The sequence below is a fragment of the Tasmannia lanceolata genome, unplaced genomic scaffold (genome assembly GCF_043159265.1).
Source record: "Tasmannia lanceolata isolate RefF3 unplaced genomic scaffold, GAP_Taslan_0.1 ptg000005l, whole genome shotgun sequence".
NCBI lineage: Eukaryota > Viridiplantae > Streptophyta > Magnoliopsida > Canellales > Winteraceae > Tasmannia > Tasmannia lanceolata.
This window is the reverse complement of record NW_027518682.1, coordinates 22,802,214-22,824,650: the sequence shown is the minus strand read 5'-3', so window position 1 is coordinate 22,824,650 and position 22,437 is coordinate 22,802,214. Positions and strand designations below refer to the sequence as shown.

General features: G+C 38.7%; 2 protein-coding genes across 3 annotated transcripts in view; both read left to right on the top strand.

Moving 5' to 3' along the window:
• Nucleotides 1-11,696: 11,696 nt before the first annotated feature.
• Nucleotides 11,697-13,899, top strand: LOC143876860 (F-box family protein). Its single transcript, XM_077378547.1, has 2 exons — nucleotides 11,697-11,980; nucleotides 12,454-13,899. The coding sequence occupies exon 2, from the start codon at nucleotides 12,480-12,482 to the stop codon at nucleotides 13,716-13,718; it is 1,239 nt and encodes a 412-aa protein (XP_077234662.1). The 5' UTR covers nucleotides 11,697-11,980; nucleotides 12,454-12,479; the 3' UTR covers nucleotides 13,719-13,899.
• Nucleotides 13,900-17,118: 3,219 nt separating this feature from the next.
• Nucleotides 17,119-22,437, top strand: part of LOC143878000 (sec34-like family protein) — a 43,752-nt gene continuing 38,433 nt past the window's right edge. The window contains exons 1-3 of one of the 2 annotated variants that reach the window (XM_077380381.1): nucleotides 17,119-17,308; nucleotides 19,667-19,750; nucleotides 20,670-20,777. In XM_077380381.1, the coding sequence (XP_077236496.1) occupies nucleotides 17,228-17,308; nucleotides 19,667-19,750; nucleotides 20,670-20,777 (273 nt within the window). In that variant the 5' untranslated portion in view covers nucleotides 17,119-17,227. Of the gene's footprint in view, nucleotides 17,309-19,666; nucleotides 19,751-19,861; nucleotides 20,205-20,669; nucleotides 20,778-22,437 lie in introns of those variants that run through there. The other variant, XM_077380382.1, reaches the window with a different exon arrangement.

The window sequence follows — 22,437 nt, the reverse complement described above, 5'->3', positions numbered from 1 at the left end:
TAAGCATACATCAGTGATCAATTGTAATTAACGAAGATTAATAAAATCCTAAATTTATCCAAATAATAATAATAATAATAATAATAAAATAAACAAATTAATTAACAAGAGTACTAATTTTATAAAATAGCTTTTAAACCAAATTAAAGTTAGAAGAAAGGAAAAAGGTCAAATGAAATTAAATTTTTTAAACCAAATTAAATAATTAAATTCTATCGATCAACTTTTGAATTAGGTGACAAGGAAAGTTTACTTTGTAATTAGCTTAGCACCTCTTTACATGAGCACCCTAAGTTTCAAACTCTAATAAACTTTGTAACTTAAACAGTTGGAAGAAAAATCAAGAAATGAAGACCTTTTATTATGATTTTTCAGTACCTAATATAGTATGTGAGATCCCACGTAGGAAAGGGAGAGAAAGTTTGTGGGCTATATGTGTGGATTCTTCCTCTGATTGTGTATATGCGTTTTCAATATCTCTATGGGACGGGCTCTTGCGGGGTGGATCGAGCACGATCGTGCTGCTGGAAAACAAAACCGAGCAGGGTAGGAAACCTAGAAACAAACAATATTTACAGTGGGGTTGGGGCATGACATAATGGTATCATAACCCGAACCTCCCGTAGTATGGTGTGCTAGCGAGGACGCGGCCCCAATGGGGTGGATTGTAAGATCCCACATCGGAAAGGTAGAAAAGATTTCTTTGCTATATATCACTCCTCCCCCTGTGTAGACGTGTTTTCAGCACGTCCATGGGGTGGGTCCCTTCGAAGTGGGTTGGGCACTGTAGTGCTGCTGGAAGACAAAACCATCGAGTGTCGGAAATCCTAGAATCAGACTGTATTTACACATTGGGGCCGAGGCGTGACATAATGGTGTCGGAGCTGGACCTCCCGTAGTATGGTTTGCCAGCGAGGATGCTGGGCCCCAAGGGGATGCCAGCGAGGACGCTGGCTCCAAGGGGGTGGATTATAAGATCCCACATCGAAAAGGGTGAAAAGATGGCTGGGCCATACATGTGGATTAGATGCGTTTTTCAGCATCTCTAAGGGGTGAGCCCTGCATAGTGGGTCAGGCATGGTACTGCTGCTAACCAGGGAGGGTAGAATGCTTAAAATCGAACAATATTTACACAATGAGGTTATGGCATGACATCATGGTATCAGAACCGGACCTCCCATAGTACGGTGTTTCAACATGGATGTTGGGCCCCAGGGGGGTGGATTGTAAGATCCCACATCAAAATGGAAGAGAAAGTTTGTGGGCTATATATGTGTATTCTCCCTCTCCCTTTGTAAACACATTTTCAGCATTCCTAAGGGGCGGGCCCTGCACGGTGGGTTGAGCACGGTAGTGTTGCTGGAAAACAAAATCAGAGAGGGTAGGAAACATAGTAACTTGGTAAATGATTAAGTGTGGAGCTTTTTTTGTGTTTTTACTTTCTTTAGGTCTAAAAATAATGTTTTTAAAGTAAATAAGAGACTAAATTTACTACATAAATGAACTTAACTATTTGCATCAAATCGATTGGTTCAAATGGTTTAAGTGGTCTAATTAATATACCTGGCATTTTATTTTAGGGAAATGTTATCAGCACTATTGTATTTGATGAGGGCACTCTCACTTTATTAAAAGTACGGTATGGGCTGCATCATAGGATGATCTAAACCATCCATTAGATGGGCCACAGCCTAAATAGGTTGTGCCCCAAAAATTATTTCCATAGGTTGACGCTAACCCTCCGATCTATAGAGGGTTAGGATGAACTGTCTAACATTCAGATCGGAGGGTTAGGATCAACCTATGGAAGTGATTTTTGAGGCACAACCTATTTAGGATGTGGCCCATCTAATGGACGGTTTGGATCATCCTATGGTGCGGGCAATACCGTACTTTTAATAAAGTGAGGAGTGCCCTCATCAAAATACAGTAGTGCTGATAACATTTCCCTTTATTTTATTTTTGAAAATTATGTCAGTTTGATCAAACGAAAGTGAAAAAGAAGATCAAACGAAAGTGAAAAAGAAAATCAATATTTGAAAATCAAACCAGAAAGGACCCAATTTGGTCCAAAGTAGCCTGACAAGGATTCAACACAATTTTAACTATGATGTCATTAATATATTAATTTTAAATTCAAAAAGAGAAGAACCAAGGAAAGGAAAAAAGAAGGAAATGTTATTAGCACTACTGTATTTTGATGAAGGCACTCCATTAAAAGTACGGTATGGCCCGCACCATGGGATGCTCCAAACCGTCCATTAGATGGGCCACAACCTAAATAGGTTGTGCCCCAAAAATCATTTCCGTAGGTTGATCATAATCTTCCGATCTATAGAGGGTTAGGATCAACCTACGGAAATGATTTTTGGGTCACAACCTATTTAGACTGTGGCCCATCTAATAGACGGTTTGGATCATCCTATGGTGCGGGCCATACCGTACTTTTAATAAAGTGAGAGTGCCCTCATCAAAATACACCAGTGCTGATAACATTTCCCAAAAAGAATTCCAACATTGATTAATTTTGACTTGTCAGATGTCCATTATGCCATCACCTTGTCCATTCCATGAACTTGCCGCCTTTTCCGATTATTAGTTTGATGGTTTGCCCTGTTGTTATTTGTTTTTTATTTTTAAATAGTAAATCTATATTAAGGAGAGGGGCAAGTCCTACGATAACGAGGTCCATGGGCAAAAGATAGGACGAGAGAGAAAATACGAGGAGAGAAGGGAAAGAAGATTCAAATCACAAGAGGAAGGAAATCAAATATCTCTCGATTCACCTCATCCCTTGCTAATCAATCCGCCTCGCTATTAACATCAAACGCGATGAAACCGGACAAGGCAACCTTCCACATGGATCTCATCAAATCAAATTCGTGAATCTCCACAAATATGGCATATTGCCATCATTCCATCCAATGATATTAATAGAATCTCCCTCGACTATTGATCTGTTCGACAAACTATCATTAACTATCCTCAATTTATAAAGCAGTGATCTTGCCTCTGCCTCAATGGAATCCTTAACCCAATGGGTTCTGAGAATGTCCATCTAGTCTCGCACTCCTCCATCTCCAAGCAAAACTCCCACCCCATACGTTCCCAGATTTCCCATGCTTGACCCGTCGAGGTTTAGCTTGAGCCACACAGGGTTAGGCATCACGGAATTAGGAGTAAGCGGTCCTTCTCTTTCTGACACTCAGGGAGCCCTCACCCAAGAAATAACAATGGAGATGATCCTGATGAATATAAATGGAGGGGCCTTTAGATCGGTTCTTGAAAAACCTTGCATAAAGAAGCTGTGCTTGGCAGGGATTTTCCCTTTGAAGCACTTTCCTATTTGTCCGAAGTTACAAATCCATAGAGGCAGAGAATCCTTCTTGCTCTCATATTTAAAGAGGCAAGTTTAGTTTTCTATTTAAGCTGGGTACCACGTGTGCTGCATGTCATAGGGGGCACAGATTTTACCCCTAACAATAGGTAAGCTAGGATTGAACCGTTGAGCTCTAGGTGAAACAGCAATTCTTGACCATTGAGCTAGCGGCTCAATCCTTTGTGATCCTATCAGATATAATTTTTCCTTTGTCGTAAGCTCCTCTTTTGGGCCTCTAAGACGGAAGATAAAGTTCTAGCAATGAATATACATAAACTGTTATTGCTCTCTTATCTACTCCTATCAATGGCCGTCTATGCGAGTGCTCTATCTTCCACTCTACGACAATCTCGGTACTACCAACAAATCCAATTTTCCACATCGAGGTCAGATATCAATTTTTACGAGATCCAGTTCCCAATTGCTCACCTCTCACTCGTCATTCAATTTGTTCATTCCTCTTGATTAGTTGGTTGATTTAAATACCAAATGGCTTGTATTGGATTTTATCAAATTGTGACGGCTTTGTTCTAATCGGACTGAAAAGTGGCCACTTCCGATTGACTTGGTTGGACCTGCCAGTTTGGTCCCTTTTTTAAAATATCGGAAACAATGTGTGTATCAGACTATCAGGTCAAGCGTGGTTGGATCGAAAGAGCTTAACAACCACTTCTCTTTTTTATCAAATTTTAAGGAAACAAAGAGAGAAACGCATCTATGGGAACAAGGGGGTGTTCATATCAGTTTCTAAAATAAAATATGTTATGCAATCAATTTTTCTATCCAGAACAAACGCCCCACACTTAAGGAATGAATAAATAAGACTCAACCTATTATAACTAGGCACGAAACACAAGCCTGATAGGCCATCTTGCTCTACCATCATGCAGAAAATGGCCTTTTAGTGGGTTTACTGGTAAGGGAAAAATATTTCTAAATTTTCTTACTTTTTAATTTACACACAAAAATGATGACCCCAACAGACCCTATTCAATTTTTACATAGAGGGACCTTCAAATTATAATGAACCGGTTTGTACGTACTGATTTGCAATATGACATGGAGTTGAGTGAAGCAGATAACGTAGGTTGGGAGTGATTATAGGTGCGTGATTTCTAAAACCTTTACATGCTCTCATGCATTTTTAGTGTCGGTACAAAAAAAAATAAAAAATGAGATCATTCCCAAAACCATGAGGTGCCAAAGATCTGTTTATTAATTTGTTTCCTGTCGAGATAGCGTTTCTTAGGTTTTAAGTTAAAATCTCATACCACCCTTTCTAGAGCAAAAGCAAAAACACCATCCTTTCCCATGGGGACATTGCCAAAAAGAAAAAGTAAAATTTCCAACCAAAAGCTTTCTAATGAAAGCAGTAAGCGTGCATTAGTAGGGTACACGTGTGGGGAATGTTACCCTCTTCTTTTACTTTTAAAAGCGTTCTCTTGAGGCAAAATGGGTGTAACCCTGCAATTAAAGCTACCACATTTCCATGCAGAAACTCTCGAAATAGCTGCTTAAGACATGTCGATTTACTTTATATTTCTTTTTTCCCCCATTCTCGGTATTTTATTGTTTAATCAAAGTCACCTCTTTCTTTTTCTTACTTTAAGTAGAAGACAGAATGAAAACCTTGTGAAGAGCAGTAAATACTCCAGAGTAGGGAACCATGAAAAGAAGGGTCTATTTCTTCTTTCATGGAACTCATGTCACCGGCAAGAATTTTCTCGAAGACTGACTTGGTATTGCAGAACACTTAGCCCTTTCATTATGGCTCCGTTTCCTTCGACATAAAATTTGTTTTATGTTGTAGAAATGACCACAAATCAAATTTTACATCCAATTTTATGTTGAAAGAAACGAGCCTAAACGTAAAAATAGTTTAATGTTACGCATCAATACATTAATCAAATGGAATTTATTTTATGAGAAAAACAGTTTTACATGCTAAGATAAAAAGAAGGTCAATAATTTTCTCACTCCTTCCTAAAAGACACTTATTGGCCCCCACTCTAGCCTTGTTCACATGATCAAATCTGTTGATCCGAATGATATTCCAGCCAAATGCTGTTGAGAACACTTCGATGGGCCTTTATCCATCAAGCCTCGTTTAGGGTTCCGCCAAGAAAAATTAGATTGTTGATTTGAACAATCCTTTATCTTATGCATGTGGTGTCTGTTTGGGGTGCAACCAAGATCATGTGAGTCTCCTCGCAATATTCTATAAGATCGACTGTCTCAGTTTCATAAGAATGAACCCTTATTTCCTCAAGACCCAAAAATTGCCTTTTACCTTTGATTGTAAAAGTTACTTTCTGCGTGGTCGTTCTCATATTAATATTCATAATAGTAAAAAGGGATTTGCTAGGCAATTTCGCTTAAAACGATTTCTCAGCTGGCTTTTTCATGTGAGAACAGACACACAGGTTGACTTTTAGCAAATTTTGTAAAATTCATTTAATTCATCTGTGGACTGTGGTGGTTATTCTATCGTGCAAAAGCCAACCGCAAAATAGCTTTCCGTGAAATTGCCTAGCAAGTCCCTAGTAACAATACGAGGAAGGGACAACACTACAAAGTACATCTTTGTGATCACGTGATTAGGTCCACACACTTGACGTGGGAATCATTTGAACCATTCATTGGTTGGGCCCTTCCATGAGATCATAGTAGATGAACTTAACCATCCAAGTACTAGGCTTACAATTGGAGTTTTAAAAAAGAGAGGAATGCTAGATTCACAGTCGCCCTTGCAAAAAATGGAGCAAATGGTGCCCCTATTGGTCAAATTCCACTAAAGACATTTATGATTTTAGCTTTCTGTTGCATCTTAAATGTGATTTGACCAATGGGGGTGCCCTTTGCGCCCTTTTTTGCAAGGGCGCCTGTGAGTATATAATTTCCTCACGACTATTTGGCTTTATCTTTTTTGTTATTTTCCAAAATGGCAAATCTAGCTCCCCGTATTTTTGTTCTCTTGCTTGTTTTGAGTTTGCTTTCAAATGTGTCACGACCCTAGTTGTTTTGGCCTTTTCTTGGACATTGTTCTAAGGATTGGGCAGTCCTATCATTTCATTTTTCTTTATTAAATATACTAGTAGGGGTCTGCCTACTCCAGCAGGTTACCCATAAAAAAAACAAAAAAAAGGATTCGCTCGTTTCCGCTCTAAGTTAAGAAGTCGGTTTCCCTTGCAAAAACGATACACATTCTAGTCGTGACTACTTTGAATTGTTCGATGCTATATTTATTCTATGGCATAGCATTGTGAGGCCATTTGGATCCAGATCATGTGGGTGGCCCACTCAAAAGGTGCCTTAAGAAGATCTAAGATGCGATTTGGTAGGCAATTTCTCGGAAAGCTACTCCACTGCTCACTTTTGTAGGGGAGAAAAGCCACACAGGCACACTTTTTAGGAGATTTTGTCTTATTCACTTCATCTGAGGTGAGGTGGCTGTTTTCTCTGGCAAAAGTGAGCCAAATGACTAGATGCGAAATTGCCTAGCAAATCCCAGAGTGGAGCATTTTCCTTATCTTTGGCAAACTGGGTTAGACGGTGTTGAGATTCCCCGCACGGGAGCTTCACGCTTTGAAACTAGGCTTCCGCCCTTTTGTCACTTTATTGGTGCTCCTCCTTCCTATCTAGAGCAATCCCTTTTCTTTGGACTGATTCTTTCCCCTTTTCTCCAGTAATGGCAAATGTATCCCATCCCATTCCCATTTCTCAATTAAGTAATGGCTACTACTACTAATATTGGCTTCATAATTGCACAGACTCTCTTGTCTTTTATGATTTAAACAGCTGTCAAAAGAGGATCTTGATAGCCAAATAGAAAAGAAAAGACAAGGTGAGTTTGTGCAATTATAAAAACAAAGGAATAGGATTATCATTTCAATATCTCCCCAAAGGTATCATCAATCATATTGGGGCCTAGTAGAACAAAGATATAGAAAACGACCCATTTGGCATTATCCTCAAGTAAAAGAGGTAATTATGCCCTAGGAATAATGTAATAAGAAATCATATAACTTGGCTGAGGCTCCCCCCTAAAACCCTAAAATAGCCTAAATAAAACGAAGTGAAAAGAGAGAGAATTCAATCCAGCTAGACTAGACTAAAGCAGATACTGACATTGGTGGCATCGAGATCTCTGCGTTTGGGAGCATTCCATTCATCTGAAACAAACACAAGAAAAGAGATCGTAATTAACGGCTTTTCCTCCATTTCTTCCCTTATTCTATTAGCCTTTGTCCTCACACCTGTGATTTTCCAGTCCCGGAAGCATTGACTTGTAGAGAAAACAAAGAAAAATAAAAACAAGGAAAGGAGATTCCTCAACGAGGTTGCTTTTGCTTTACAAAGGTCAGCTACCCTTTGACATGCAGGTAAAATGCTTTCCTTTTTCTCTTTTTTCCTCTCTTTACGTTTAAAATGCTAACATGCGCTTTTACCTCTACCCATTCCTTAACTCCTGGGGGTATCTCTTACTTTCTTTCTCTCCGAACCGGATACCCAAGTTTGGGAAAAGTGCAGGTTAGAAAAATATTGCCTTGTTTTGTTTTACGACTCTGTGACGTCTAACTCGGACAAACTTGACTCGGTTAACTGAAATCCTTCAAAACTCGTTTAGTGTGATAAGTTTAGTACATTTCACTAAACTTGAATGATGACAATGAGCATAAGGAGTGTTTTTATAGAACACTCAGATGATAAACATAGCAAGAGAATAAGATAACTATGGAAAAAGATTAACCTAATCCAACTCACTTGCCTAATCCAATCCAACCACTCGATATAGCCCAATCTGATCAAATCTACAAGATTTGATCTTGATTTTATTTTATTCTCTACTATGCCCCTCAAACGTATGTAGATTAAAAAATCGACATACGTTTGATTACAACGAAATTCCCCAATATAAAAAAATGAAATTGGACATTTGATGCACGCCGTCAAATCTTCTGATGTAATGAACATTGATGAAGATCCTCTGATGATGAAAGAGTTTGATGATACTGCTGAATGTCGACTAATATTGACTGCCTGATGTTGATTGCCAAAGATGACGATCCCTTTCTGTTGATGAAGAATGTGTCGCTTGCAAGATGAGCCATGAAGTGGGCTTCAATGAATTGGATTGGACTCAAACCGGAATGGGCAAGTCTTTTAGCCAGTTTTTAATACCGAACCTTCTGGAAATGGTCTGTGGACCATACAATGCCGGAATTGGCAAGAATGAGCCTTGATAGGCAAGACAGCATGGGTCGATTTTATCAATCCTCATGGTATTGGAAACTCTCTTTCAGGCACGCACTTCAAAAGAAATGAAGCACCTCAACCGAAATAAGACAAAACAAGAAAATGAAAATCTATATTAAGGGGACGACTCAAAAAGGTAAGGAAGAAGGATAAGAAGCGACAACTAGTGACTTAAGATGGACAACATCAAATAACAACATGAAACTTCTTATCATTTGGACAATGCAAAGATAAAGTGTAGATATAATAGTGTGGTTATCAATTTGGGGTTCTGTCACATAAGATGGGTGAGAGGCATTCTAAAAAATTGTAAAAGGGGTGGTGGCAACCGGTGAAGGTGTTGTTGGAACAAAATAGGGTGATGAGGCCCCCTTTTTTTTGGAAGGATTGGCACACAAGGCTATAAGAAAATGGAATATAGGGGTGCCATTATCAATGTTGTGGTATCTGGTTTGAAAAACACAGGCAAAAGGAGTGTTTGAACCAAAGTTGGGGAGGAAATCACCGCCATTATCTCCTCTTCTTCTTTGACTGAATGAGCAAACACACCAAAGACCAAGTGAAAACCATGGGTGTAAAGGGCTATGGAATAGCTCTACAAATTGTGAGGGATGGTGGAGGAGAAGAAACTGGTGAGAATTTTAAGTGTTCAGATTTAAGGCACCGCATCCATTTTGCCAAAGGTTGAAGCAACTGGGCTGTCGACCATCAATGTTGGATGATGGGTTTTGCATTGAAGGTGCTTGATGAAAAGCCTCTTCGAGTCGACAGCAACAAGTGAGAAAAAAAAATGATGAGAGCGATGAGAAAAAAGGGAAAAAAATAAAGGGTTGTTGATTTGGAGAAAACTAAATGGAGGTTTGCAACGGAGCCTTCGATGGATGGTGGCCAGCGGACGGCTAGATCTGCTGTCCGCCGGAGGACGGATTCGTTAGCGTTGTGGTTAGCGCAGGATCGTTGGCTCTGATACCATGATAAGTTTAGGAGATTTCACTAAACTTGAATGATTACAATAAGCATAAGGAGTGTTTTTATAGAAAACTCAAATGATAAACATAGCAAGAGAATAAGATAACTATGGAAAAAGATTAACCTAATCCAACTCACTTGCCTAATCCAATCCAACCACTCAATATAGCCCAATCAGATCAAATCTAAATTTGACTTGATTTTATTCTCTAATAAAAATGACAAATGACTTGCCAATGTAATGGCTATACTAACTAGGGGTCTCAACGGATTCAATTTAAGATTGGATCGATCAATCATTTATGAGATTGATCTTACTTGGTGTGTTCTTCGGATCGATCTTACTTCAATATCAGGGTCATGAGTTTTGAATCCAACCACCCTTTGGAGAGTCCTAGGTACTACCAACATAATTGGAAGAGATTTGCTAGTGTCCATCGCAAAAGGCATTTCGCAGATCATCCGTCGCATGTCAGACCAACCATAGATGCTTACTTTTCGGCAGATTTTGTCATCATTCACGAGGCGGCTGACCATCTGCGGATCCCCTTTTCCGTTGGACACTAGCAAATCTCTAATTAGAATTTTGAAAAAAGTTAAAATAGGGTTAGGTTAATGCCTAATTTGTTAGGGCCTTGGTTAGCAAAAGAGCCAAGAGGGATAAAGATGTAGAGAGAGAGAGAGAATCAAATTGAGACTTCGTTGGAAATGATAGGAAATCATTTTGATTAAATATTTTACACAAAAAAAAGGGAAGTGATATTTTCTCCACTCTGCTTCCCTGGGCCAGCCCCTTTAGTGTATTTGTCAATACCGTTTTACACTACAAGGGGGTGGCCCCAAGGAAGAAAAAGGGGTGAATATATGTTTCTCAAATATCATTCATAAATACTTTCATTTACAGTACGAAAGGTATTTTTGTATTTAGCAGTCTCTAATCGGATTTAGGACGTTATGATGGATTTTATGGCTAAGGGTCTGATTCAGAATACTTTTATAAAAAAAATGTAAAACCATATTCAAGATAATAGTAGATATCAAACTAGATTATAATCTTAGAATGTTTCTTTAAAGGCAGGTGCATGTTGATAAATTGAGATTTGGAGAAAAATGATGTAGGTTGATAAATTAATAGGGTTTCATCTCAACAATTGTTTTTTATTTTACCAGGGCCAATGTGAATATGTGATAGATGAAAACCAATATTTATGTTTCGATTTCTGTTTTATTAGAATCAACAAAACATGGCCATTAGAAATAAATATTAGGGGCTAATACGGAGATAAGGAAAGATAAAGGCAAGGATGAATGACCGAATAGATTCATGAAGCAAATCATAAACAGATTAAACAATTGGTGCATTGAGCTGACTTGGTTGAATCGGTGGATTCGACTCGACTCTACTCTACATATTCAAGTGTGAACCTGGTTTGGGCCCCCTTATTAAAGTGAAGGTTAGGTATACTCCCACTAGAAAATGTATTTGTTTATAGTTTCCATTTTGTCTTGCTTATTTTTGGTTTAAGGAAATTCGCAGTGAAGATGCTCCAAGTCAATACAGGTGTGGCTCTTTGGCTTAAGTCCTGGGTATGCTCCCCAGAGACGAGAGTTTGAATCCCCAGGCTTGTCTGATGCGTGTGGTTTACAGGTGATTGCGTACGTCATAAAAAAAAAATCTTGTTTTTAATGTTGTGAGGTATACTAAAAACAAGTGTAAGGTCATGAAAGAGTCTTTTCCTTCCTGTTGGAGCAGATGCTTATGTCAAACAAGGATGGACCCACATCTTGTTAGGTGGATCTATCACTTGCCTAAGAAGAGGAGAAACTATTGGAATTGTTCCAATTGTTTTTTGATACATTTTCTTTTCTTAGGCATATGCATATGCATATATCTTTGCCTCATTATGAACAAAGATATTTGGCTAGAGGGAAAGGGTCACTTTCTTGAGAGTGGACGTTTAAGCTGATTCGCATATAGGCGCATTTTAGCCAAAAATTACAAAAAGAAAAAAAAAACATAAATTTTCCGAGAAATGGATTATTGTATTTGGCTTATTTATGTGATTGATACCCTTACCCTGCAGGCTGCAAGGGCTTTGTTCGAAGTTCGAACCGGTCAGTGTCAGTGGGGCGCTCACATGGACTTTTCTTGCTGCCGGTTCCAATTTCGTCTCCCTCCCTCTCTCTCGTATATAGAGATTAGAGAGGGCCCTTTGCTTTACCCTTCTCTGCTCTGTCAACGCGAACAAAAAGAGCTTGAAAGGAAGCTTCCTCCCAATTCCCTCTCCTATTACAAAAGAGGACGGACATCCATCTCTTCCTTGCTTCCTAAGCACCTCATGCGACCCACTTCAATCTCCTGAAACCCATTACCAGGTGCATTTCTATACCCTCTTCTTCTTGTTTACGTCCTTGTCTTTTCGTTTGATAGATGATGGACTTTTGACTTCTCTGCAAGCAGGGGTTTTGGGTTTTTGTTGAAGGATGAAATTATTTTTACTCTTGGGGATTTTTACCATCGTCTTCTTTACTTATCCCATTTGGGCTCTTCTTGTTTTTTTTGGAAATAGTAGTTTCAATGCCCTATTATTTTCTTTTCAATTCAATTGTTTCTTTTGATTTAGGAAGAACCCAAATTTTCGAAACATCAAATCCTATTTTTTCTTCGAAATATGCATATCCTTAGAATTGGGTTTGTGTAAAACAGTGGGGCTTTTGGTTTCTACTTTTCTTTAATAAGAGTGATCTTCTTATCTCCAACCATTCTCTTACTTCCGGTGATTCTACAGACAGATAACAGAGATTCCTTTCTGTAGCTAACAACATTCTCCCCTTTTTTATTTCTGCAGTTGTCTTCTCTACAATCTTGAAATTCATGGAGCAAGATCAGAACTTGGTATTGAAGAAAAGCCGGAAGAGAAAAATGTCAGAAGAAAATCACGAGATTTTTGGCTTCTCCTTAGGCGAGCTGAACCAAGACCTGCTCGAAAGGGTCCTTTCATGGCTGCCCACCTCAACCTTCTTTCGGCTCCGTTCAGTGTGCAAAAGATGGACTTCTGTTGCATCCTCTGCAACCTTCCAAATCGCCTGTTCTGAAATCCCCCGTAGAGATCCTTGGTTTTTCATGGTCGATCCCCATATCGACCAATCAATCGTTTTTGATACATCCGAAATGAATTGGAAAAATCTCAACTATCCAACTCTCCTCCAACAAAACCCTAATTCCAAATCCATCCCTGTCGCCTCCGCCGGCGGATTGATCTGTTACCGTACAGTTTCCGGTGACTTTATTGTCAGCAATCCGGTCACCGGCGTTTGCCGCGAACTCCCTTCGGCGGCATGTCAAAGTCAAACTCTCCATGCCATCGCTATGCATTCTTCTTCTTCTTCTAAGGAAAACCCATCCTCTTACAAGCTCGTGTTAGTCTCTGGTGAATTCCCTTACCTTTCCATCAGAGTTTATGACTCCTCAAAAAACCAATGGGAAGATGAATTTGCGCTGAGCCGGAAAACTGGCAATTTGCCGGAATCTGAACCTTCGGGCGACGAGACTGTGTATTTTCTCAGCAAGGCAGGGGACGTGGTGGCGACAAACATGGAGAGGAGCCCTTCCAAGCAATATTCATCAGTTATAACCGTTCAAAATGGAGAAGAGGTTATCTATTTCCTTAGCTATTCAGGGACTGTTGTGGCGTGCAATCTAACACAGAGATGCTTCTCTGAGTATCCGAGGCTTTTGCCTGTATTTTTTGAGTACTCGATCGATTTGGTTGAGTGTAGAGGGGATACGTTTGTGGTGGTCTTGTCGGAGTTTCTGGAGAGTGCAAGTCTCAGGGTGTGGAAATTCTTCGAGGGGGAGCGTTCATGGCAGCAGATTGCTGCTATGCCTCTGGCAATGTCGCACGAGTTCTACGGCAAGAAGGCTGATATTAATTGTGTGGGTTGTGGGGATCTGATGCTGATTTGTGTGAATTCTGGCGATTTTTCTAGCTATGTTTTATGTAATTTGGCTGTTAATGAATGGGTTGAGTTGCCCAAGTGTTGTGTCAGTGGGAAGGCTAAGGAGTTCATGTCTGCCTTTTCCTTTGAGCCAAGGGTGGAGGCTTGTGTGTGAGTGAGTTTTTGGAGGTGATGAGTGAGAGGTATTTGAGTGTTGATGTTTTCTTACTCACAGGTTTTAAAAACCAGTATACAACTCTTCTTCCCATTATTGTACAATCACAATTGAAGTCAGGGAAAGGTGATGTATGTGTATATTTTCTTACATGTTGGTTTCAATAGTGATAATTTTTCAAGCTCGTTTGTCTAACCTTTATATCAAAATTATTGTGGAAATTAAATGGTTCCTCCGGGCATGTTGATCTGATAGAGATACTAGGCCGTGCGTGCTATCTGGTCATTGAAAGACCGTTGAATGAGCTTCCGATGGACACCACCACTAGAGGGATCTTCTAATCTATCCAAGTCCGGATGCTATGATCAATGGAATCTAGGGCTTTGCCTTGGTAGATGAGGACCACCCAGATTACACCCTAAATCACTCTCTTAACTGTTACTCCCATTAAGCACCCGCTCTTAAGGTACATAACGTTAGATTAGTGTTATGTCTCCCAATGCACTCCTCTTTCTAATTTTAGAACCTTAATTGGGATTAACTTTAATTAGTCTTAGACTCTGGTTAGAAAACCACTAATCTTAAATACAGTAGGTTGACAATGTGGGCCGCCGAATAGAAAACGCTTCTAACAATTTATCCTCTTTCTAGTCCAACAAGATTGGCACAGTATATCTCCCCTTTATCAAACGTGTACCTTCCATGTCAATTTATCTCCTTGCTTTGGGGTTGAAGGGTGGTTTGGATTGCAATGCTTCTCTCTGGTACAATATCTTTCCACTCTTCTGATAGATTCACCTTGCCCACTATTAAAGAGAAAAAAGATAGGTTCTATACCCTGAGATTAGGCTCTACAGCTAGTAAAGAGAACTCCTGTCAATAATAAAGATAAAGGTATCATCAGAATCACTATAGGGATTTCCTTGATTCTTTTGCATAAGTGGAAAGTGCACAATTATTACAGTTGCTCCCCACACACTGCGAATCGGTATCACTTTTTTCTCAATTAATCTCACCCGAGAATATGAAAGAACTTTTAAGCCATGAAATTTCAATTTAAACCCATTTGATATGAAGGTCTGACTCAAAATTACCTGGTTCGTAGTTTTTTATCTACAATGTTAGCAGTTTGTTACATTCATAGATAATGTAACATAGAAATAGTATGAACCTACCTTCAACTTAATAATATAGGTTCAACCATGACCATCCTCGGTCTAAAGAAAACATGGCGTATTAATGAATATAATCATTTCAGTGTTAATCCTAGTGGGGTGAGGGATGATGAACATAATTCCCCTCTTTTATATACTATTTTTTGGGATTACTAGAAGTGTGATGGGATAACTTTATTGTGGATCCTTTGATTGTTACAACCAGACAATCTCATCACAACAAGTAAAAGTGTAAAACGACAGTTACAATGCATATGTGGCACATTTTCTTGGTGATCGGGGTTGTTGATATAATGGGCTATCACATGGTGACCAAGTTGGCCATGGTCGACACTAAAGAGAGACCTTTTCACAAGATTGATGGGGGCCCACCCAAGATGTCGTGAAATATCAAAGAATTAAGAAGATATGGTTGTTTCTCGAGCATTATTTAGTTTCTCGAGTGTTATTTTAACTCTCTTTAAGTCCGGGCGGGGGTGGTATTGGAGTCTTTTTTATTTATTTATCAAAATCACTTAAGTTCTTTGGATTATGTGTGATTTAAATAGGCACCACACATGTATTAAATAGGAAGCAAGTCATTAGAGGGTATTTTAATCCATAAGTATTAGTTTTTTTTAGGGTCTTAGAACTTTTCAATTATCTTCTTTCTTTTTTTTTATATTGTAAGCCTCAAGGCACTTTCGTTTAGACGTGATGATGAATGATAAATGAAAAAAAGATTTGAAGCTTCTTCTCTTGTGTGATCAAGGTTTGAAATTTCGGGTTCGGCATAAATTTCGGTCCTAGCCGAAACCAAAATTTCAACCGAAATCCCGAAATTTTGGATTTCGGCCGAAATTCCGTAAAGTCACACGAAATGTTGGTTTTTTCTGCCGTCGGCTGAAATTTGGTAAAGAAATTTTAGAAAATTTGGTCAAATTTCAGCAATTTCAGATTTCGGCCTTTTCGGTTTCGGTGTTGACTGAAGTTTCGGATTTTAGTCGAAATTTAAAATCATGGGTGTGATGCCTTCATCTTCCCTATTGTTTGATGTCTAAGAACCCCTTGGTGCAAATTTTTACTATCTTTCTTTTTCATGTGTCTTTTTTCTTTCTTGGTTTTTTTCCATCTACCACCTTCCCCACGAACCCCGTATCCCATTAATCACACTCAAAACCTCTATTTCATTACTTTTCACCTATCTTATACAACTCCTTAAATAACCATAAAAAATGTTCAACTTGAGAATCACCATCCAAATCCATCCATGCCCTGTGCACCCTCTAATTTTGTCCAAAAACTAATTTTACTCCTCGGTATTCTTTAATAATTTCTTGGCATATGTTTGCACCACTCCAAGCCTATCAAAAACCTCTTAGAAAATGTTTTTCCAATCTAATCACCTATTTTACGAACCTAACCCTAATTTTTCTCATCTTTTCACCTTATTGCCCATTCTATAGATCCGTCCGACATCAAATTTGGTATCGAAGCTCAGGTTGAAACTACGTCAACTACATGATAGTTGAGTTATTGGAAGGCTGAAATGCCGAATTTTAATGGTTGTTCTCCCTCCTAGATTTTAATCAACAAGATTTCCATGCACTTCATCTTGCCATGGAGACTCCATATGCTGCATAGAGCCCGGAGCTTGTGATGGCAAAATCATTGCTGATAAGATGATCCTGACCCTTTTATAAATTTGTGCAATTATAAAAACACGGTAGTGCTAATATCAGTTGTTTTTTTATATTTTGTCCCAACTCACAGACAAGTAGACATAAAAAAACTGATTGGAGCCCATATTATTAGACGATTCAAGCTGTAAACTTGTTGGAACCCAAATCATCGCTCGATAAGATGATCCTGACCCTTCGATCAATAGAGCTTTTTGTTAACGATTCCTTTATAAACCTCTACAGATTGAGGATCAGGATCCCTACTGAGTTCTGTTTTTTGATGCACTCGCTTGAATGTGCGAACACGCATAAAAAAACGACTTAGATGTCGCTCGACCCGTTCAGGATCCGGCTATTCCCAGCAGATGACGGGACCCCACAAATCGTAGGGTTAGATCATCCTATTGCCCCATTTTCAATTATAGGGTCGCTGCTAGTTACCGTTGGACCGGAAAATGAATGGTTTAGATTATCACTTGAGGTGAGCCCCGCTGTACTTTCTTTTGGGCTGCACGATATACCAATTCAATGGGGGTGTATAGGCCATACGCTGGGGATCATGAAATTCCTTCGACTCCTTATGTATGCAGTCGTCCCCTTCAATCTTTGAAATACAGCTCTCTCTCTCTCTCTCTCTCTCTCTCTCTCTCTCTGTTAGGCATTTTTTGTTTTCATGGCGACCAAAGGCACAAGCCCTGCAACTCTCCCGACAGCTGTTTCCAAAGGCTTTTTATTCGCTTCTACTTGGGAGCAGGTAACTCAAAACTCTCACTCTCTTGTCCAAAACCCTACTTCTCTTAAATTCTGCTCTTCATGGACTTTTTTTTTCCGTCACAGAAGCCCTAATTCTGAATGTGAATTCCGAATCTTTGGTCGGTAGGATCAGAACATGTAGATATCGATCTGTGAATTCATATCCCTTTTCTCTTTCTACGGGTGTTTAACAATTGCTTTAAATCGAACGCATCTCTCCTGCAAATTACATGCGTCACGATCGCTTCTCTTCTTCCATAAACCCTAGATCTGTGTTTATTTAATACGAAATTGAATTTCACATCTGCTTGTTTTGAAACGTGCGGATGTCCCGTCCAAATAAAATATATCGATATATAGTCTGCAGACAACCACATATTCCTAACGATAACCGAGAAATGTGATGTTTACGATCTGCTCGTAATAATATTATTTTGTTCTGATGCTTCTTAATTTATGTAATGTTCTTTATTTCTGCCTTAAATTCATTACATATAAACTGATTTTGCGTTCCACTTCTCCAAAAATGCAACTGATTTCGCAACGTTCTTCAGAATTGTGTAAAATATTGTTGTTTAAGAGCCGATCTTTCAGTGCCTACTATTAGGGCGTGTTTGTTTGAGACTGTGACGACCGATTGTGAGCCCCAAACCTCGTTTATTGGATTCAAAATTACATTTAGGCCCTGTTCGTTTGAGATTATGTGAATCGATTGTGAGTGGCAACTCGATTATTGGACCCAAATGTAAACGTAATTTTGGGTCCAATAATCGGTTTGGCACTCAATATCGGTTGGCATAATCTTAAACAAACAGGGCCTTAATTTTGAATCCAATAATTGGTTTGGAGCTCATAATCGGATGTTACAATCTCAAACAAACAGGGCCTTATTTTAGTTCAGTTCAGTTTGATGTCTTCTGTACTGAATTAGATCCTGACTTTCTGTGTCTTAGCCTATCAAATTGCCATTCTAATTCAAGGCTCAGCAGCATACACTACAATAGCAGAGTAAGATATTTAGGAAGTATTGACAGTCCTCCCTATAACCCTTCCTTGAATCCTAGGAGGAAGGACTTTAGGAATCCTCCTCTGGATTGCAAGTATTATTATTTCTTTCCTTCTTATCTCCTTAAAAGGAGAGGATATTGTCATCCACGATCATTTTCTGTTTGTTGATTAGGGATGCATGTAGTTGCATTTTCTTAGTTCTTTTCCTGTGCCCTTGACCATCTCGGTCGAAGTTTTCTGTTTTTGCTCTCTTAATAAAGATATTGTTTCCATTCACGAAAAAAGATTTATTAGCTCTGTCAGCAATGGTGCTTTGTTTGGACGTTTTACTTCTAATAGCAATTCAAAACTGAAGTTGTGCACATGTAGCCTTTTTATGAAACTCAAAGCACTGTGTTTTGGTCTGACCCAACCATCTTACCAACCCAAAGAAAGAGAAAGATAAAAGCACTGTGTTTAAGGCACTGCCTTTCATTTAATGTTAATTCTAGTTCAGGCTTATCTAACTCGTTGCTTTCTGGGAGTTCTCTTTAAACATCATGTTAACTGTATTGGCTACATGTGATTTTTGTCCTGTATCCATTCCCTTATTTACATTTTTCTGACAGAAATCACTATGATATGTGCAATATATACAAGTATTGGTAAGATAACACCTACTATATTTTTATCCGCTTGCTTTCATATAAAGTATAATTTATGATTCCAAGTACATGACAGTCTTTTACACAATTGCAATGTCTTTGGGTAGGAACTTGATTAGGCTCTCCTTGAACTTTCAGATATATCATAGGTATTCATATCATTGAAAAATTTATTAGGTCACCTGTTATGCTCTTCAGATGTTACAGTAAGTTGCTTATAAGCACACAAAAAATGTTATGGTGAGTTTCCAAGCAATGTAGCTAGTAAGAATGTGATTGGCACTCATGCTATGCATGAGTGGAGAAATGTCTTATAGTTTGTTGAGATTGATGAGTTCTATGGACTGATTGTATTGGATTAGTAGTTGCTTTTAGGTATTTTCAGTATTAGTTGTAGTATTGGTTGTACTCCCATGTTAACTATAGGTCTCATGTTTCATGCTTTAATTCACCTTTTGTTATAAACTTATAATGATGTAATTCTTTATGTTTTCTTGACATTTTGTTCCCCTTTCTTTTTTTGAATGGCTACATTTTGTTCCTTTTCTCGGTGCCGTTTAAGTTCCGTGTATCATTACCTTTCCACTTTGCAATCTTTACTTATGTTAATCTATGCTATCTTTCTTCATCTTAATATAAAACCTTGAGGCGTACAACTTTAATAGGTGACTAACTTACTGCCTCGTGTGACCGTCTGTGCTTTACAGAATGCTCCATTGACAGAGCAACAACAAGCAGCAATAGCGTCACTGTCTCATGCAGTTGCAGAGCGTCCCTTTCCAGTAAAATTGGTCAGCACTTATATATTGTTTATGCTGTTTTTTTGAACCATGCCAATTTGTGTGATGAATCAAGCATACTCTTCCTATTTATTATACATGTTCATTTTCTCAAACCTTTAGGGCCCGTTTGGATACCTCCCATTTTGTATTTGGATGTGGAATTTGAGTTTTGAATACAAAATGAATAGATCCGGCAGCTCATGTAGAGGGAGACAGAGAGGGAAGGGGGTACTTCCTACTGGAGGGGAGAGGTTGAGGAGCAAAGAGGGTGAAGGAAACTGCCAGATCTGTGGATTTCCAATTTCTTATTTCCACAACAAATTTAGAAATCTGATTTTTTTCACTGTCAGCTGCTGAATTAGAAATCCAAGAATTTGATCCGATCCAAATTACAATGCAAAAGGGGCTGCAAATGTGAGAAATCCAAATCAAAATCTTCTTGGCATCCAAACGGGCACTTAAGGTTATCCTGATGAAATTTCTTTTATCTTTCATTCACCATTTCTATTTTATCTTTTCCTGAATACTAGAATTTTGTTTGCCTATGTCTGCCTTTCTTTCTGAACTACATATGCTCTATTTGCTTTGTTAAAGTATAAAAGATAAATAACGCCTTTCTCCAATAGCCTAAGCTTTTGGAAAAGTTGGTAAGTTAGCATGGTATCAGAGCCAAAGGTCTCGAGTTCAAACCTCCCAGATAGCAAAAATCCACATGCAATGGTCGGCCCAAAGTGGGACCACATGTTCCACGTGTTTGCGAAGTGGGCCACACGTGCGGGGGAGTGTTAAAGTATAAAAGATAAATAATGCCTTTCTCCAACAGCCTAAGCTTTTGGGGAAGTTGGTAAGTTAACATGCTTAATATCTTATCCGTAGAATGATAGTCTTTAAATCAATATTACTCATTCTTTGACTGGAGTTATTGCAGTCTCAAGAACCATTCTCAGGACAGGAAACCAGTTTTTCGGTTTCCCCAAAGGATGATACTTTGGAAGACACGGGGGCTATAGAAGTGGTTTTGGTCAATACTCATCAGGTTTGCCCTCTTAATTTTTATTACCCAACTTTACACGTTTTGTATTGCCCAAGTTTACAAATTTTGGATTTGTATTAACACTATGTCTACTTAATGTTTGTAAGTAGTGCTCTTAGTAAGAATTAACCTTTATTAGATATCCTTGGATTTAAAGCTCACTTCAAAACATTTGATGAAGTGCGTAAGTGCATTCACTGACAAATCAATCCTCAAAGACCAAGAAACAAGAGTAAAGAATGCTAAGAAAGGGCCGGATTTGGTTATAGTGATTATGTCAGCTTGACATGATATTGACATATGCCTATGTATCCACACCTCTCAAAATTGCATGGGATCAAGAATGCCTTCTAACTCTATGTGATATTGACATAGAGTTGGGGTCCTTGGAGGGGGACTGGTCACTATACTTTCATATACTTCATTACATTGTTCTTCTTTATTGACTTTACTGTTCCAGACTTGTGTGTCGGCCAACAATGCATGTCACTAAGTGTTCGATGTGATTAAGACATTATGGATGACTTTTTTTTGCTTATGTGATGGTTTCTAAGTATGTATTAGTGTCTATTATAGCATTTCTCAAAGTTTCATCTTAAAAGTTCATCATTTGCTTATATTTCCGTACTTTTCGGTGATTTGACAAGATTTCCATCGAAATTTCCAACTGAAACCAAAGTGCTTCTGTTTACGTGCTGTCCGGAAACTGAAATTTAAAACCTTGGTGGACGGGTGGAAAGGGTTTGTGATGAGCATGAAGCTTAAACTACTGAAGCGAAAAATCAAGGAATGGCTGGAGGTACATCAAGATGAAACGAGGTTTAGAAAGGACCAAGTGCTGCAAGAAATTGACCGTTTGGATAGAAAGGAAGAGCAAGTGCATCTCTTAGAGGAGGATAAAAACGAGAAACTTTTCCTGAATCAGTATGAGAAAATATTAAGAAGGGAAGAAATTTGTTGACGGCAAAAGTCTAGAGCGAGAAAAATTTAAAATTCTTTCACAGGATGGCGAGTGCTAGAAGGTGCATCAATTCAATCAACTCTTTTTGAGAACATGAGGTGCTGTTAGAGGATAATTATCGTATCGAAAACATTATCATCTCTCACTTTACCAAGATATGCTCATCTGAACACAATTGGAGGCCGAGATTGGAAGGATTGTCCTTCAAAAGGATTAGCTAAGAGTAGAGCAAATGGTTAGAGAGGGAAGGCGACCGAGTCGTCATGTGCAAAATTGATCTAGAGAAAGCTTATAACCATGTTGTCTGGAATTTTTTGGAGTACATACATGAAATGATAGATTTTTGCCAGAGATGGAGAAGATGGATTAGAGAATGCATATCCACTTCTTTCTCTATACTAATCAAAGGGGCATCGAGTGGTTTCTTTGGGAGCACAAGAGGGATAAGCCAGGGAGATCCTATATCATCATACCTATTCATAATGTTTGTTAAAGCCTTGAGCGCATTGACCTCAAAAGCAAAAAAATGGGGACTCCTAAGAGGGCTATCACCTTGTTCATTAAAAAAAAAGAAAGAGGACTATTACCTAGTAAGAATGTGCAACTATTTTCTCACCTACAATTCGCTGATGACACACTTATATTCTTGGAAGATAAGAGTATGTGAGAAATAAAAAAAGAATCTTTAAGTGGTTTGAGATG

What these genes read in the sequence shown, in the direction of transcription:
- LOC143876860 (XM_077378547.1), top strand. Translation starts at nt 12,480, where the DNA reads ATGGAGCAAGATCAGAACTTGGTATTGAAGAAAAGCCGGAAGAGAAAA.